Below are 14,469 nucleotides of genomic sequence, written 5' to 3'. Positions count from 1 at the left end.
AATTTTTTTCCTTCTCCTATACTTGTAACTTTTTCCGCAGGCTCACTTATATGTATATTTCTACGCTGCCTCTTAGGTAAAGTTTTGAGTCACAATGGACTATCAATTGGAGTATCCCTGTAATCATAGCGACTTTTGTCACGTCCTCTCCTACTTCTTGTTGTAGCACCTACAGGTTCAATTTGAGGATCGTCTACAGGCTCGCTATATTGAGATTCCATGCTTTTTTTTTCAACTATTTTAAGTAACTCTTTCACCCTCTCCTTCAATTGCATGTTCTCCATTGTTAGCTCTTTATTTATGTTTGCTTGAATAATGCAATTACAACAATCCTTATTAATCTGCCTTCCTCCTACACTCACTTCAATTTGTGATGCCTCCATTGCATGTGGACTGCCAGCAAGGTTCTCAACCAATGATCTTTCATCTTGGTTAGAGATTAGGTTAATCACAACCTGTAAGAATATTAAACCACATGTTAAAACCATACTTTTTTACCAAACTATAGTCAAGGTATTCTAAATTTACCTCTTCAGATGAAACTTGGTTAATCATTTCTCTCACCTTACTAATATGTGAAGGAATATTCCTCCACTTATTTATTCTGGCTCCTTTTATTTTGTATGGTTTTTGGATTGGAACATGCTCCAAAAACCATGCCTGATTCACCATGACAAGGGTTAACTATTTTATAATTGTTCGTAAAATATTAAAAATTTTCACACAAATTAAACACTTACTGTCAAAAGACCAGCAAATCCCTTTAGGTAAGGGAGGTTGGTGTTAGCATGTTTTGTCTCAGTTGATGAAAATATGTCCCCAATCTTAGGTAATTGTGGAGCCATAAATTCATAGATTGATTCAACCCAGTTGAATCTATCAAGATTCTCAAAATCATCTACTATATCTATAAGACTTAACGGGACCTTATATGTACTAGAAGAAAATAAGACACAAACAAATATATACAAAATATAGAATTTGCAAAATAATAAAACATCATCTTCGACTTCAACGCGATTGCCATAAAATTTAAGCAACTCCTCAATTCTTGATCTAGTAGCTTCTTTTTTGTTTGAGAAGTAAGTTAGAAAAAGGTCACTGGATGCTTTAGCTGAATCAATCGGAATTGAAGCTCCTCGGTCTGCAATACCGAGCAGCAATGAAACGTCTCCTCTTGTGAAGCAAACCGGAACACCTGACCAAGTTAAATTATTATTAGAATTCTACCAACACATACAAAAGTATTAGGAACACCATGGACATGATACAATGTCATATCAAGAACTGATACTCCATCGTATCAGGCCCACGTTGGGCCTGATACGATGTCGTATCAGGCCCACGTTGGGCTTGATACGATGCCGTATCAGGCCCACGTTGGGCCTGATACGGCATCGTATCAACCCCACATTTAGTAAAAGCTTAAATTTTATCATACAACTACTTTGTAATTAAAATACAAATTTATAAATTGTACCTGAGAATCTAAAGGTTTGACTACTTGAATCCCAATTTTCAAATATATTTACCAAAATCCCACGGATGTGCTGCATATCTTCTATGTCCAAAAAAATACGAAAGGGTGACTGTTTGATCAGCGCTATGTGTCGGTCATGTAAAATAACACCGCCTCCATGCGTTCCTTTCTTCGTGGATGGTTGAAAAAAACTTTTAAAGTGACCGAGGACACTGTTCCAATGCAGTTTCTGTCCAACATCAACTGAACCCTATACTTTATAAAAATAAAAAAATTTAAATCATACTAGTTCAGCTTCTCAATATCACAGAGTTTGTAAAATGATAACATTTACAGCTAATTGATGTGGCGAGGATGATGATTCACCCGATCGACGTCTTTGCGCCATTATGATACTAGCTGATTAATGTAATGTAAACCCTAGAATCCTTCACCGATGGCTCACGAACACTAAACTAGGGTTTCACAAGACTGAGCTGCACTCGCATGTCACGAAGGAGGGAGGTACCCTAATGATCGTTTTTTTTTAATATCTAAGTTTTTTAAAAATGTGATTCGGATGCCTGGGAATTGATGACTGATCAGAGGTGTTGGTTGGCGGTAGGGTTATATTCGGTAATATACATCACTTACATGCGCCTTTTGGTAAATACAAAACCGTAATGCGCTTTTTGGTAAATACATTAACTGTAGTACGTCTTTTGATAAATTGCCATTGTTTTTATGATGGAAGTATTTGGAATGTTTTTAAACCATATACGATGATTTATTGATATAATGAATGTTGAATGTATCGTTAATTTATAATTGTGTTGGCTTGTTGATATGTGTTTGGTTTGTTAGTTTCTAACTGTGTTAGTATTTGTAATGTTTTTGTTAGCGATGGAAATAAATTTGTCGTCGCTACTTTAGTGACGAAAATCAACTTCCGTCGCTAAACCTGGTTGGCGATCGCACGAGCAGAGCTAGGTAATGGCTTACCTAGGTTGTAGCTCGACACCAATGGTATCGAGTAGAAGAAAAACTCATATTTACAGTGGAAATAAAAACATCAGAGAAAAGAGGAAGGTAATCCGAAATGATGACGTTGGCGCTCATTGCCCACAACTTGGATCAGCTCAGATAGATAACCTTGGCTAGCTTCATTATTGGACGATCAAATATTTAGTAATTTAAGTTTTGGGTCTTTAATCAATCACTAATGACTGTTAGCGACAGATTAATAACCAAAAAAAATAATTGCTAAATCTGTTAATATATATTGCAGTAGAAGTTACTTGATGGCTTATATAACAATCTTAGATTAAGGGATAATTTCATGATAAAATTACCAGATGAGAGGCAATTTGATTTTTTTTTTTTAAAAAAAATACTTTTTGATGATTTATGAAGCCTCCTTTTAATTTTCTCAATATAATTGGATAATATTTACAATATAATCCAACAATTTTTTAATGTACCTTATTTTTTTTTATTAAAACCACGATTTATATTGAAAAAAGGGGCATCTATCTTAATTTTTATCTCTAAAAATAATAGAACATTCTTGCAAATAATTTTACTTAAAATTAGAATTGATCAAATAATATTATAAATTTTAATCAAAACTGTTATACTAAAAATGATTATACTTACAATAGTTTTATTTAAAATTATGGTAATATAGAACCATTACTAAATTTATTTAGAGTCATTTTGATTCAAACTGTTTCAATTGTATTAATGTTGGCTAAAGTTATTATAATAATGATTGCATAAAAATATTTTCTGAATAAAAAATAAAATAACACAATCTTTTAAATTTAAAAAATAAAACATCTGAAAATAAAACCACTTTTTTATTTTTATCCTTTAAAAACTATATAATTCTATCCATGGGATCCCACGACTAGCTTAGGGACCTTCACGTGAATACACGTGCAGTCCATTTACCTAAAGTTTTGTTCCCACTGCGTCACAGTATTCGGAGAGCAGCCATGGCTTCACAGCCTCATATTTACCACTGCATGTCTGCATCTCCCCTCTCTGCCTTCCAACTCACTCTTTATCGATCTTTCTCTTTCTGTGATCACCCGATCTTCGGAATGGAGGCCGATTTGGGAGCGTCTGAGGTGGTGGCGGTCGTCGGAGAGAGATTTTGTAGCCAGGCGGAGCGGGAGCTGACGATCCGAAAGACGTCCCTCTTCTTCCCCGGCGACGGTTTTGCAGCCTACGACCACGAAACCGGAGATATGGTCTTCCGAGTCGACACCTATGACCGCAGTGGCTCCCCTGCTTTCGCCGACCGCCAGATTCTGCTCATGGATCCTTCCGGCGAGCCCATCGTCACCCTCCGCCGCAAGGTCCGATATCGATTGGTTTAGATTTGAGATTCAAATCGATCCTTAATTGTTTCCCTACTGTCGTTCCTCCTCCTGCAGTTGCCGAGCTTGCATCAGCGGTGGGAGGCTTTCCTCGGGGAGAGGAAAGAGGGACAGCGGCCCCTTTTTGCGGTGCGGCGTTCCTCCATCTTCGGCGGTGATAGGGGCGGCTTCGCGGTGGAGGTGGAATCGGACGAGTACCGGATCGAGGGGTCCTTCTCGCAGCGCTGCTGCCGGCTTCTCTACGAGGGCAGCGGAGGAGGAAGAGCGGTGGTGGTGGCTGAGATCAAGCGCAAGGTGGACGCTTTGTCGCACGTGGTGTTGGGGAGGGACGTGTTCTCGCTGTACCTTCAGCCGCACTGCGATTCCGCGTTCGCGATGGGTCTCGTCATCGTCCTCGACCAGATCACCGGCGACGACGAGGAAGATGAGGAGCAGGTCGATTCTCCGATGACAGAGATCTCTTGTAACCGTTAATAGTTAATTATGGTTAGTTCCAGGGACTTATTCGATAACTCCTCCTGTGCTAAGATTTAATAATATATATAATTGAGTGATTGTTAGTCTTCAAAATTGACAAATATTGTCACCAAATAATGTTGACAACTCGAAGAAACTGATTCATAAACCTTCGTTATAGCCCCGCGGGCATAGTCAGTTGATACTTAGATGGTAGGTCCCATGTGAATTAAGATCATTTTTATGGAATAATCTGTTGAAAAATAAAATTACTTTTTTCTAAAAAACCACTCGATCAATATAATTTACTTTCTCCATTTCACGAGATTGAACGAGTTATTTTCTTTACCTTCTGTTTAGGAGGAGGACCTTCTTTCCCTTATGTTTAGGAGGAGATGGGAGATGGGTAGAAAGGAGAATGATACGGTGATAAAGATAATCCTCTAAAATGAGGGTTAAAGTAAGGAGAATCAGTTAATATAGAGGTCGAAGTCAAGTAGTTAAAGTCGTATGGTTGGCTAGAGCTAAAATGGTGACCCTGTTAAGTTGGCCGAGTGGGTCTCACATCGTCGGTCGGACGTTAAGAGCTGATCGGACCTCCTGAGCAGTCGTCCTAAGCAACTTACAAATAGATTTGAAGTTAAGTACTAATTTATCTGGCTCATCGCCATATCCGATCCGACATAAGAGTCAATTGAACATATTACCTCTCGGTCAAATAAAGGGTCAAGTGAAAAATAAGGTTGACTGCAATCTGTGGGGCCAAACTGGCGGCCCCCTGGCCGAGTGGAGGCAGACCAACCTATAACAGAACTCGTACATTTGTCATATCGTACTTTCTTGGAAGTTTGTGTTATAAAGGATAGAGAGTGTCTTGTAGGCAAATTGTGTTTCAGAAGCTTTCAATCTGTTGAATCATAGAGACTTGCACATTCGTTGAAAGAAATGTGTAAGAAGCACTTTATAATTTGTTTTTCCTTAGGAATGTTTTGAAACATGTGCTTGTACTTTGAGACGTGTACATAACGCAATAGTAACACTATAAAAGGGATTTCCATATACAGACAGAGATATGCGATGTTTCATATTCTCACAAGTTCTTCACTACTGTTTACCACTTCTCTCCATCAATCAATTACTGACTTCAACGTCGGAGAGTAGGCGGGGACTTGTCCCTGGCCTAGCACTATATAAGGCTCCTTATGTTGCAGGACAACTTGGAGTATTCGTCTAGTCAACAGCGGAGCCACATTTCTAGTTCACCGCCTTCAGCACTTTTGGACAAAATCATAGAAAGAGAACTTTTAATCTCGTTTGGGAAGGAGTGAATTAAGGAGATGAAGGGGAAGGATGGGTAAATCTTAACCTTGTGAGGAAAAAAAAGAGGTTGAATTCCTTACACCCCAAATCAGAGTATAAGGAAGGGGATGGAGAACACAAATAAAATTTCTTCCAATATAATCCTCTGCTAGAGTTTGAGGAGTAGGAGATGACCGAGGCTCTTTGGATGGGCAGCAATCGCGGAGGTGACGCATGATGATGAGAGCATGCTCGAGGAGATAGCACCGGTGGTGAAGAGACGCTGACACCTACTGTTCTTCGATTGCTTGATGGAGAAGAAGGGGCATCAACATTGGAGTAGATGCATGACAACACGAGCGTACTCGAGGAGGCGACGCCGGTGGCGAGGAGACGACGACTGCTCTCTGCTCAATGGGGAAGAGGAGAGCAGGCGGTGAGCGAGTTGACCAGACAAGAGGAGTACGTAGTGTGCGAGGAGAGAGAGGAGAGCAAGGCAAAGTTAAATTTTTAATTAAAACTTTAATTAATTATTTCAATTAATTTTTAATTTAAATGAGATATATAAATTTATTTTAAAATTATAAAAAAATTATTGATTATATATATTTTTATATTATTATCATTAATATTATTTATATTAATTTGATTTAATTTATTCTAAAATATATTTACGATGATTTATTTTAAGTTAATTTTATATGTTTAACCTTCTTATTTTTCCTTCCTTTCAAATACGATAAGATATGTTAGTTAATTAATTTTCACTTACTTATTTGAGAAACTAAATATTTTATTATTATTTTTTTCTTTCCCTACCTTTCAGGCCTGTTAATAGGAAATTTTTGTACATGGTTATTTAAAAAAAAAAAAAACTCAACGAGTCAACGTTACTCAAAAGCTAAAAGTTCATAAGATTACTCCAACGTTAAAGTTAGGTGTTAATAAAAAAAAAAAACTTCATAGAGCATTCATGATTGGAACTCTGTGTCAAATTGAACGACTTAATTTTATAGCGATAGAGAGTTCCTTTTAGTGAGACTTGCTGCACTAGAGTTATGGATTAATTTGTAGACTTAGTAAGTAGAGTAAGGGATTAATTTTGACTGGTAAATTTTAGGGAAAAAATCCCTCTCAACTCCTAGTTAACTTGACGATCGACTATAATAATTTTATGATTTATTTTCTTTTACATAATCTAAAGATGAATCATCGAAAAAAACTCTTTCTACCCCTAGTCAACTTAGTGGTCAGTTACCTCTTAATTTATCTCCTTTCACATAATTTGAAAATAGACTATGAAAGATGCTTAAAATGAGCATAATCAAATTATAGTGAGAATAATAAATTTTTATGCATATTGTTCCTGTCTGTAGTTGGTGAAAATGGGCAGCTGGTGAAGTGACTTGTTTGCTGACTACAAGAAGATCTTGAGAGGGAGTTTGAAGTCGTGAGTTTACTTGTCACGTTAAAGAAGACAAAGGAAGAAGGAGACGTGAGTAAACGAGCTAGGGCGGGGTCCAGTGCAATCACTCCAACGCTCGAATTAGTGAGATGACTAAGTGGTACTAGTCAAAAGACAATGATGAGAAGTAGTGGAGAGCAATGGGAACGTTTACCTACGTGAGAAGAAGGAACCCTTTATTTATAAGATTAGTTTTCCTTGCACGAATAATGAGGTATGTTACTAAAATAAAACCCATCGTACTGACACACTGCTGCCTTTCCCAAATTGTACTGACCACCTATGCATATAGAGGATGGAAGCCTCTATCGTACAGGTTGCACACAGCATCTTTTAGCAGGTCCCATGTGAATAAAGATCGAATTTTTATAGAACAATGTCTTGAAAAATAAAATTACTCTTCTCTAAAAAGACCACTCGATCAATATAATTTACTTTCTCCATTTCACGAGGTTGAACGAGTTACCTTTAATCATGTGTCAGTATGAATCTTCTTTACCTTTTGTTTAGGAGGAGGAATTTCTTTCCCTTATGTTTAGGAGGAGATGAGAGACGGGAGAAAAGAGAATGATACGGTGATAAAGATAATCCTATAAAAACGAGGATGAAAGTAAAGATGATCAGTTAATGTAAAGGTTGAAGTCAAGTAGTTAAAGTCATATGGTTGGTCAGAGCTAGAACGATCGACCCTGCTAGATTGGCCAAGTGGACCTCGCATCATCGGTCAGACGTTAAGGGCCGATTGGATCTCCCAAGCAGACGTCCTTCGCAACTTACAGATAAAGTTTGAAGCTAAGTACTAATTTATCTAGCTCAGCATCATATCCAATCAGACATAAGGGTTGATTGGACATATTACTTCTCGATCAAATAAAGAGCCAAGTGAAGAGCGAGGTTGACTGCAATCCGTGAGGCAAAACTGGCGGTCCCCTGGCTGAGTGGAGGCTGACCGGCCTACAACAGAACTCATACATCTATCATATCGTACTTTCTTGAAAGTTTGTGTTATAAAGGACAGAGAACATCCCGCAGGCAAATCATGTTTTAGAAACTTCCAATTTGTTGAACCACATAGACTTGCATGTTTGCTTAAGGAAGAATACTTTAAAAAACTGTGTTCGTACTTTGAGATGTGTGCGTAACGTAATAGCAACACTATAAATCGCATAATGCAGAGGTATGTGATACTTCATATTCTCACAAGTTCTTCACTACTGTTTACTACTTCTCTCCACCAACCAATCACTGACTTGAGCGTCGGAGAGCAGACGAGAACCAATTCCCTGGCCCGACAATAAGGCTCCTTATGTTATAGGACAACTCAGAATCTTTGTCCCGTCAACAGCGGAGCCACATTTCTAGTTCATCGCCTTCACCGCTTTTGAATAGGACCAAAGAAGGAGAACTTTTAATCTTGTTTGGGAAGGAGTGAATTAAGGAGATGAAGGGGAAGGATGAGTAAGTCGTAACCTTGTGAGGAAAAAACAGAGGCTGAATTTTTTACACTCCAAATCGAAGTGTAAGGAAGGGGATGGGGAACACAAATAAAATTTCTTCCAATATAATCCTTTGCTAGAGCTTGACGAGGAGATGATTGAGGCTCTCTGGATGGGTAGCAATCACAGAGGTGATGGGTGACGGCGAGAGCATGCACTACAAAAATTACAGCAAATACCTACAGAATTTTTTATCATAATTCCATTGATAATTTGGATTACCGACGGAATAACGACAGAATTTGTGACATCGGAAGTTATTGCGTCGGGAACGAAATTTACCGACGAAAATGATATTCAGTCAGTATTCGCCGACGAAATATAAATTTCCGTCAGTAATGTTTAACGACAGAAAACTGCCCGGTCGGCAGATAAAAGACAGAAGTTAACAGAATTTACCGACTGAATCTTTTTTTCCATCGGTATATTACCGATGGAAAACACGATTCCGTTGGAAATTATCGACGGAATATTGTTTTTTGTCGGTAATTACCGACGGGAAAAAAGATTTAGTCAGTAATTTTCGATGGAATCCTGTTTTCCGTCGGTAAATTATCGACGGAATCATGATTTCCGTTGGTAATTACTGACGGAAAATAATATTTCATCGGTAATTTATCGATACACGACTGTACAGATTTGATATTTTACCGACGAAATCATGCTTTCCGTCGAAAATTACCGACGGAATCATGCTTTCCGTTGAAAATTACCAACGGAAATCATGATTCCGTCAATAATGCCTGCTAAAATTTCAATAGCACCTCTCTTGTTTAGATCTTATCCTATATACAATTTTCATATCAATAAAAATCATCACAAACGATGGCAACACAAACACAAACCACACATAAATCACAATTCCTATAACATACTCACAACATATAAACAATCAAAATATCCAAAATTCAATATGAAACACAATCATAATTGTCTAAATGTCTAAAATTCAGTACAAAACACAAGCATAAGTATCCAAATACACAACATACTCACAATCATACTATCCAAAGTGAATGACAAGTAAAAGGCAAATACAACATATCTAAAATACTTACCATGATATATCTCCTACATATATCCAAATATAATCATGTGAAAGTCAAATACAAGGGTCCTGATTAGAACGAATCGATACAAATGTAATATATAACTCAAAAATTATAATATATAACTAATTTTACATGTAAAAAAAAATACCTGAATTATATTTTGGATATGCAATGATAGTGATGGTGAATGTATCAATATGGACTTCTGAAAAAATATAATATAATTTAAGATAAATATCTAATAATATCCAAATAGAACAAATATATTTTATTTAATATATGATAAATTTAAAAAAAATCAAGTTATAGTTGAACATACCTCAGAAAATCTAATCATCAACAAGGTCTGATGGGTCTTGAGTCTCCTGTGACTCAATATCATGCTATGACTGGGGCTGCTGTGACTGGTCCCATCTAGCAATGACTGCTCGCATCTGAGCCAATGCCTGCTCCTGAGCAGCCCACCTCTCCTCCCACCTCTGATCCATCATAGTCATTTGAGTCTTCAATTCTTGATTTTCTTTTCTTAATGACTCTACCTCAGAAGAAGAAGAAGAGGAACTAGCACGACCCCTAGGAGTCCTCAAGCGATCAAATACCACCTTAGCCTGAGAGTCAAGGTCGTAGAGGGAGGAGTTCTTTGTCCTTCCACCCACAACATCATAATAAATATCATTTATTTGCTAGGTGGATAAATCTTGTGACTCTCCTCCCTCTATTGGTGGCTGAGATGCCTAAGCCACCCTACTTGTCATTTCCTCCTGTGTAGAAAAAAAATATACGATTTATATGTTGTACACAATTACTAAAGATAATTAATCATTATTAATAATTAAATATAATAAAGTTAATAATTCAAACCCCAATGTTCTTGGATCGAACATCAACATATGTGCCATCCTTTTTCTGGCGAGTCTTGACAAAGATATCCAGGCAAGTGTGTTGTCTTTCTAAAGAACGCTCCTATATACACAAATAAGTTGTGCCAAAATTATGCAAGTTTGTTAATAAATAAAAATTTGATTTATATAACTTTAAATTTCACTCACTAGATCCATAGCGTACTTAATAATGGATCGGGATCTTGATGTATGCCGAGCGGATCCGACACTCGGGCCACCTGGCTCTGTATTCCTATTTTCTTAAACTTTTAGAGCCTTTGCCTATCATCTATCTGCAGACCAAGTGGCCGTCCATTCACCTCAGATCTCCTCAGATACATAAGCTGGCCTTGTGCCATCCTTTCTCATATAATATAAGAGGTCTTTGTATAATTTGGCACAATAAATATTCCACGTCGCTGTAAATTTTACCTCGTGTCCATCCTCCTACGTATATTTTTTCTACAATTAAAAATTGAAAATTTAGTATAATAAAGGCTAAATATATTGTACATATTCAATTTACTTACCACAAATTTATTATAATAAAAATCTTTTGTCTCCTAGTCTACATGTCTCCATGTAGTACCAGAAATGCAGACTCTTTATTTAAATTTCCTGCTAATATATGTCGCTACTCGATGACCATCAGGAGTAAAGCTGCATACAAAATTTATGATGATTATCAAACCAAGATACCTTCCCACTACAAGGTAATGAAAATGCATCGGACTCTGTCATGCAATGTGGGCATGCTAATTTACAAGCTGTGCTCTATCACGACAACATTGAGTATGCTGGAAAATCATTTATCGTCCATAATAAGGCAGCATGCAATGTAAAATTAGTTTTACTTGCAACATCATAAGTCACTGACCCTACATTCCATAATTTATTCAGCTCGGCAATTAAAGGTTGCAAGAAAACATCTATCTTATCTTTGGAATTAGTTGGACCATGAATAAGCACGGTAAGGAATATAAATTCATCTTTCATGCACATCCATGGCAGTAAGTCGTACGGTGTTAATATAACTGACCAAGATGAATATTGTTGTCACGACTGGCCAAATGGTTAAAATCCATCTGCAGAAAATCTCAATCTCACATTACGTGGTTCCATTGCAAAGGAGGGAAACACAGTATCAAGATGTTTCCATACATGAGAAAGTCCCAACCTCCTTCGTGCTCATGCTCATGATGCCACATCATGTGGGAAGCTGTAGCTGCAGATGCATACAAGCATTGAAGTCTAGCAGTTAACGAAAAATAATACATCACTTTTCAAGCAATATTTATCCTCTTCTTCCCTGATATGTGAGTATGATGCTTAAAACGAGGGTGAGTACAGATTTTACATTCATTCAGAGCATTATCTTCATTCCAAAATATCATGTAATTATTTATACAATAATCAATATTCTCTACAGGCAAACCTAAACTTCTGATCAATTTCTTTGTTTCATAGAAGCTATCAGTCATTATGTTATCAGTAGGGAGCAACTCTGACATCAATTGACAGATGCCATCGTAACGTCTTTTAGAAAAATGATGTTCTGCTTTCATATTCAATAACCTTGCAGTAGCTGATAGTTGAGAATGACCAGAAGGAATGTCTTCCCACACTTCTCTTTCACTAACCTTTAATATTTCATATAGTTGTTGATATTGAGGTGTTGGTATTTCATTTATATTCGAATAATCAACTACATTCATCGCATCATGAACCATTGATTGCATTGAAATATCAATATTATTTGATGCTTCAAGAGCGGTAACAGTAGTCCCAGAAGACGAACCAGCAGAAGACCCAATTGATTTATATAAATAAGGATATCCGTGACAGTACCAATTGTAGTAATTTGACACAAAATCATTTCTATATATATACATTTTTACAGTATCCTCATCACGGAAATCTCTATTTTGACATTTTTTTATGATTGCACGAACACCGTAACTCAACACCATTCATACATTCTAGATGACTTTTAGCAAAGTTCACAAACTGTTCAACTTCAACAATAAAATCATCTCTGATAAATCCATTTTCTAATCGATTGTACATCCAAGCTTTGTTCATATACATTGTTACCTAATGAGAATATAATTTGAAACATTATTAAACTTGTATCACTTGAAATAAGTTTAAATAAAGCATTATGAGCAACAAACTCATCTCACGATCTTCGTATCATATTACTGAAAATCTCATCTACACTAAAGAAAATGAATGATAAACTTAGAATATCATGGTATAATTATAAACTTAGAATATAATGATATTGTTTAGGGAATCATTATAAACTTAGACTTTCTAATAAACACATGTTGTTGCTTAGAATATCATTAAATGAAATAACAATACATATAATGAAACTAACTATAATAAACAAAAGATAATGCAAGTAAAACAAATCTAATGTATAGAACAATGGACATGCAAACTATCAAATCCACCTGAACATCACATCTAAGTTTTGTTTGTCTCAGATATTTGAGATCCTCTGCATGAGTTTAAATAGGTTCAAACAAATAGATATTAGTCACAAATATACAATGAAACAATCAAGAAATTCTACGGCTGAGCAAGCACCTACAACTGACCACGAGCAACCCCTGCGATGGTCGGTCGTGGCCAGCCGTGAGCAGGCGCCTGGGGGCAGTCGGTCGATCGTGAGCAAGCCCCTACGGCTAGCCGCAAGTAGGCCGCAAGCAGGCCCCTACAGCGGTCAACCTGCCATGGTCGGCCTGTCACAAGCAAGCATCTGCAGAGGTTGGCCTGTCACGAGTAGGCGCCTGCGGCGGCTGGTCTACCGCGAGAAGCCGTCTAGGGAGGGTCGTCGATCGCGAGCAGGCCGCGGTGGTTGCCGTGTGCGTGAAACAGAAGAGATGAGGGAGGAGAGGAGCATACTTGAGTCTTCGGTTGCCGATCGCGGAGAACGGGAGAGGACACGAGGCTGTTGGACGCAGAGAGGAGATCGCCAAGAGAGAAAGCCGAGAAAATCACCGAGAGAACAAAGTTCGCGCCGAGAGGAAAGGGAGGCCCCCTAATTCTAATCGGGATTACCGACGGAATTCATATTCCGTCGATAACCTATCTCACCCAAACCCGTTAACTCCAAAACCCGTTAACCAAAGGTAATTACCGATGGAATAAATATTCCGTCGGGATCTACCGACGGAATAAAGTTTCCATCGGGATTTACCGACGAAAATTTCGTCTGGAACCTATTGACCCAAACCCGTTTACTCAAAAAATCGTTAACCTAAGGAAATTACCGACGGAATCAATTTTCCGTCGGGAGTTTCGACAGAATCAATTTTTCCGTCGGGATTTTCCGACGGAATCAATATTCTGTTGGTAATTTCCGACGAAAAATTCATTCCGTCGATAATGCACTAAATCCATTAACTCAAAACTTCTAAACCTGTTGACCAAAGGCCGATTTTCCGACTGAAACAAATTCTGTCGGTTCTTTCCAACTGATATTTTAAATCTGTCAGTGTTTACCGATGGAAATAGTTATTCAGTCGGTAATCAACGACTGAAGTTGTTTCGGTCGGTGATTACCGACTGAATTAAAACCCGTTAGTAAATACCGATTGAATAATATTCAGTCAGGGATCAACGACTGAAGTTGTTTCAGTCGGTGATTACCGACTGAATTAAAACCCGTTAGTAAATACCGACTGAATAATATTCAATCGGGGATCCTGTCGTTATTTGCAGGATTGTTTATAGTGATGCTCGAGGAGGCGACATTGGTGGTGAAGAGACGCCGCCACCTACTGTTCTCCGAATGCTTGATGGAGAAGAGGGGGCAGCAACATTGGAGTAGTTGCATGGCAGCGCGAGCGTACTCGAGGAGGTGGCGCCGATGGCAAGGGGCCGCATGTGCTCTGCTTGATGGAGAAGAGGAGAGCAGGTGGTGAGTGGGTTGGCCAAGCGAGAGGAGTACGTTGGGTGCGCGGAGA

General features: G+C 37.9%; 1 protein-coding gene across 1 annotated transcript; it reads left to right on the top strand.

Moving 5' to 3' along the window:
- The first annotated feature begins 3,421 nt into the window (after positions 1–3,421).
- On the top strand, positions 3,422–4,413 carry LOC122000490 (protein LURP-one-related 5-like). The gene is made up of 2 exons (XM_042554879.1): positions 3,422–3,822; positions 3,901–4,413. Exons 1-2 carry the CDS (start codon positions 3,457–3,459, stop codon positions 4,315–4,317), a joined length of 783 nt encoding a protein of 260 aa, XP_042410813.1. The 5' UTR covers positions 3,422–3,456; the 3' UTR covers positions 4,318–4,413.
- Positions 4,414–14,469: the final 10,056 nt, after the last annotated feature.

The sequence above is a fragment of the Zingiber officinale genome, chromosome 7A, assembly GCF_018446385.1.
Source record: "Zingiber officinale cultivar Zhangliang chromosome 7A, Zo_v1.1, whole genome shotgun sequence".
Taxonomy (NCBI): Eukaryota; Viridiplantae; Streptophyta; class Magnoliopsida; order Zingiberales; family Zingiberaceae; genus Zingiber; species Zingiber officinale.
Note: the sequence above shows the minus strand (reverse complement) of the source record. Positions and strands in the feature narration are given on the sequence as shown.